The sequence below is a fragment of the Auxenochlorella protothecoides genome, assembly GCF_000733215.1.
Source record: "Auxenochlorella protothecoides strain 0710 contig771, whole genome shotgun sequence".
In the NCBI taxonomy this organism is placed as follows: domain Eukaryota; kingdom Viridiplantae; phylum Chlorophyta; class Trebouxiophyceae; order Chlorellales; family Chlorellaceae; genus Auxenochlorella; species Auxenochlorella protothecoides.
This window is the reverse complement of record NW_011934279.1, coordinates 1,011-5,565: the sequence shown is the minus strand read 5'-3', so window position 1 is coordinate 5,565 and position 4,555 is coordinate 1,011. Positions and strand designations below refer to the sequence as shown.

General features: G+C 67.0%; 1 protein-coding gene across 1 annotated transcript; it reads left to right on the top strand.

Moving 5' to 3' along the window:
* Positions 1–31: 31 nt before the first annotated feature.
* Positions 32–3,761, top strand: F751_0045 (Transcription-associated protein 1; the record flags this gene model as incomplete). The annotated part of the gene is made up of 9 exons (XM_011401402.1): positions 32–228; positions 277–883; positions 1,070–1,444; positions 1,615–1,813; positions 2,052–2,250; positions 2,508–2,731; positions 2,967–3,058; positions 3,306–3,395; positions 3,456–3,761. The coding sequence occupies 9 exons, from the start codon at positions 32–34 to the stop codon at positions 3,759–3,761; spliced, it is 2,289 nt and encodes a 762-aa protein (XP_011399704.1).
* Between the last annotated feature and the right edge of the window lie 794 nt (positions 3,762–4,555).

Sequence of the window (4,555 nt, the reverse complement as noted above, 5' to 3'; positions counted from 1 at the left end):
CCCCCCAACATCACAGGCCAAAGCGTACCTGATGAAGCCCGACACCCACCTGCACGGTCTGAACCTGATCAACAGCACCAACCTGGACTACTTCCAGCCCCAGCACCAGGCAGAGATGATAAACCTGAAGGCTCAGTTCCTGGCCGCCCTGGGCGAGGGCGACGCCGCCGACGCGACCTTCAGCGAGGCGCTCACGCTGTGGACGCTGTGCCCCGATGCATGGATCGCGTGGGGGCGCTTCTGCGACGCGCGCCAGGCGGCGGGCGCCGGCGCCAGCTGGCTGGAGTTTGCCGCGGCCTGCTACACCCAAGCCATCCGGCTGGGGGGGCTGGAGGCGCGGTCCTTGGTCCCACGCCTCCTAGACCTGCTCATGGTCTCCGGCGGCGGCGCCGAGGTGGTGGGCCGGACGCTGGCCGAGGCGGCAGGCGATCTCCCCGCCTGGGTCTGGCTGCCCTGGCTGCCCCAGCTCCTGGTCTCGCTGCAGCGACCCGAGCTGGCCGCCGCGCGGCGCGTGCTCTGCGTCGCCGCTGCAGCGCACCCCCAGCTGGTCTACTGGCATGCGCGACCCGCGTTGCACGCGCTCAAGGAGGCGGCGGTGAAGGCTGTGCAGGTGGCCAAGGCCGCGCGCCGCGAGGCGGGCAGCCTGGAGCCTGCGAGCGGGGCTGCTGCGGGTGGTGCCACGGAGGATGGCAAGGCCTCCGAGGGGGCAGCGGAGGGGGAGGGCACGCCCGCCGCCGCCGCCGCCGCCGCCGCGCCGGGCGCTGACGGCGGCGGCGCCCCGGAAAACTCGCCGCCCATCGAGAAGCCCATGGAGGTGCTCGCGTACGATGCGCTCAAGGAGGTCATCGACGTCCTGAAGCGGCGGTTTGGCGGTCCGCTGCAGGTGAGCGACGTCGAAAAGGGCGTTTTGGAAGTGAACTCTGGATGAGAGGCTCTGGGCCTCTGGCCTGCCTGTGATGGCTGCTTGAAACGGCGCTGGCTTCCCAAAGTACCCATCGCCATGACACCAGAACACTGCTCTCACCCTTTGTCACTCCCGGCCCCCAACCCCCCACCTCTCTACTCACAGGGTCTGGAGAACCTGATGCAGGAGCTATCGGTGCGGTTCACCAATCGCACCGACGAGCGGCTGCTGGCGGTGGTGCATGCGCTGGGCCAGCGCACGTACAAGACGGGGCTGCCGCCCTCCGCCCCCATCCCCGAAACCTTCAAGAAGGAGCTGGTCAATGTGTGCCGGGCCTGCTCGGCGCGCGACGGCGCCGGGCCGTCACGCAGCAACCAGTACCACCAGCAGTTTGCCAAGGACGTGGACCCGGCCAGCCCCTCCTCGCCCCAGACCCTGGGCGCACTGACGGAGCGCCTCAAGGGCTGGAGGGTCATGCTCGAGGCAGTGATCGAGGACACCTACCCCACCCACCTCAAGCTGGAGAACGAGGCGCCCCTGGTGAGGAGGAGACGGGAGTGCGGAGGGGGGATTGAGTCGATGTGTCCACTCGACCAGCCAGTCCTGCAACATGGAGAGCAAGCCCATTCGTCACTTCGCCCCTGGTAGTCGACGTCATTTCCGCTCCAGACCCTCGCCATCAGCCCCACTTACCTCTACCCACTCATCAGCTGCTGGACCTGGCGCTGGACGACGTGGAGATGCCCGGGCAGGCCCCCGCCAGTCTGGACAGCCCCGAGCCCGTCTTCATCGAGCGGGTGGCGAGCACGCTGGAGGTGGTCCGGCGCAACTGCAACTCCTTCCGCCGCCTGACGCTGTACGGGTCGGACGGCCAGCCGCGCCACTTCCTCATCCAGGCCCAGCAGCAACGTGTGGAGGGGGTGGGGGGTGGGGGGTTGGAAGCGCGAAGGAAAAGGATCGAGGCAACGGCGGGGCTGTGTTTGTCTGGTGGTGCGCTGCAGGGTAGCTGGCTGGGGACGGGGCCGAGGCCGCAATTGTGAGGCGCCTGTCGCCCGAATGATGGCCCGAGCGGTCCCAGAAATAGGATTCTCAGCTCGAGGGTCGGCCCCCCGCAACCTAACCCCCCCAACACTCCATCTATCCGCAGAGCTGACGGGGTCGGACGAGCGCATCCTGGCCATGCTGCGAGCCGCCAACGTGCTTTTGACCATGCACCCAGAGTCGCGCCGGCGCAGCCTGCAGTTCTCCACCCCGGCCATCCTGCCCATCTGGCTGGGAGTGCGCATCGTGGAGGACGATCCCACCTCCCTCTCCTTCCTGGACGTGTACGAAAACCACTGCGCCCGGTAGGCATGCGTCTCTGGGCTTGGGAAGGACTTTCGCGAGGAGGGGAGGGGGGTCGTGGAATGGGAAGTGGAGCCGATGCGCGTGGCGCCTTGAATCAAGAAAAGGGAAGGAGGGGCGGCGCCGCACCGGACGCCCTCAGCAGCCCCTGGACAATCAGTATTGCATCCCTTTTATCCCGCTCTCCCGCCCTTTCCTTCCCATCGTGACCCCCTCACCCATTTCAGTATGCACTCGATCGCCTCATCACCCTGCACAGGTACGGCCGGGAGCCGGACGACCCGATCGTGGCCTTCAAGGCGCGGTGCTGCTCAGCGGAGGGCATCACCACCAACCTGGAGGTGCGGCTGTCGGCCTACGAGGAGGTGGCCTCCAAGGTGGTGACGGAAAACATCCTGAGCCAGCACATGCACAAGACCATGATCGACCCCAAGATGACCTGGATCGTGAAGAAGCAGTTTGCGCAGTCCGCCGCCATGTCAGGTGGATGGTTTCGGTTGGGGGGGGGGGGAAAGGGGGATCTTTTGTGTGGGAAAGGGGGCGGAGGGTGCATCAAACCAGGGCTGCATGGCATTCTTGTGGGCTGGATTCGGAGATCTTAGCTTCGTGCTGTTCTCTGTCGCCCTGCCAGCATCTGGCCAGCCGTCAATCGGCACACCAGCTCTCCCAACCCTAAACAAAGCCCTCACTGCGTGTGCCCCCTCACTTCTCCCAACAGCCGTGCAATGCTATATGCTGCTGCTGACGGGGCGCTCCCCTGGGCGGGTGCTGGTGTCCAAGTCAACGGGACGCATCAGCCAGATGGAGCTGGTGAGGGGCTCAGGGGTGGGAGTCTTACCTTTGTAGGAGCTGTCTTCACCACCTCTTCCTTATGGACCCGGGTGCTGTGAAGTTTGGGGACTCGGTGCGTGGACTGTGCCTCTGACACTCGCCACACTCCACCAGCATCCCCTCCCACCCCGGCCTCAGCACCTCCCCAAGCCGTGAAACTCACCCCTCCCCTCCCACAGCCTACCAAAACGCCCATCAATCCCCCCCTTTTAAAATCGTTCCACAGGGATCCAACTACGACGTGCACTTCCAGCTGGAGAAGGGGCACGAGACGGTGCCCTTCCGCCTGACGCGCAACATGGTGGCCTTCATGGGAGTGCACGGGCTGGAGGGCCTGTTCGTGGCGGCCGCCGCCGCCGCGGCGCAGGGCCTGCAGGCCCCGCACTCGCCGCTGGCCTCCCTGCTGGCCCTCTTCCTCCGCGACGACATCCTGGCCTGGGCGGCCCGGCGCTCCGGCTCGCGCTCCGTGGCGGCGCTCAGCTCCAGCTTTGGCCCCGCCCAAATCCAGACCTGCGTGGCCATGAACGTGAAGGCGGCGACCGAGCGCGTGGCGGCGGTGGGGCCCGCCAGCAGCGTGCTGGCGGCCGCCAACCCGCAGACCGGCATGCGCAAGCTGGTGGACGCGGCGACCAACCCGCAGAACCTGTGCCGCATGGAGCCCACCTGGCAGCCCTGGTTCTAGTGCTTGTTGATGTGGCAGCACCCATGTCCCCTCTTTATTGTTTGGTTTGTCGGTGGTGTCGCCCACAACGACATCACTGCTTTGCTCCCACCCCTGCCTGTCCTGCTGACTATTCCTGTGCTACTGCCATGCCTGCAAACCAAGTTCATCGAAGACGAGGATGCCTGGGATTGATGGCAATGAACCCCTGCGGAAGGAAACGAAGGGCGTCGGGGTGTTGGGCTACATCGAGTGGCCCGCTCCTCCGAAGGCACATGGGCCCTCCCATGTTGTCAAAGGGGGAGCTGTGCCTCACAGATTGGGAAGACGCATGGCAGTGTGCTCCAGAGAAAAGGGTTCCTGCACGTCAGGGGGAGAGGTCCTCTTCCCCACTCAAACAGCCATGACGGCGAGCTGCGAGGTCCCGCATCAGGCAGCGGCCCTGGCCTCCGGCACGGCGCGCGCCTCGGCCGCCCTGCCAGAGCCCAGCAGCGGCAGGCCGTGGTAGGCCCGCCACGCGGCGTACCCCGCCAACGTGGCCACGAGGCCCGCGCCGCCGGCCCAGGCGGCGCGGCGCAGCGCACGGCGCTGCCGCCGCCGGGCCTGCAGCGAGGGCGTGTCGGGGATGGTGAGCTCCGCGCCCAGCGCCGCGCCCGCCAGCGCCTGGTACATGCCCCGGCCCGGGAAGGTGCCGGAGTAGGGGATGGGCGGGGCCACGCCCAGCCGGCTGCACGATTCCCCCACCTCCGCCGCAAGGGTCTGCGCGGGGGAGGTTGGATGAAATGGAGATTGCTGCTGCCAGGGATGGAGAGCGA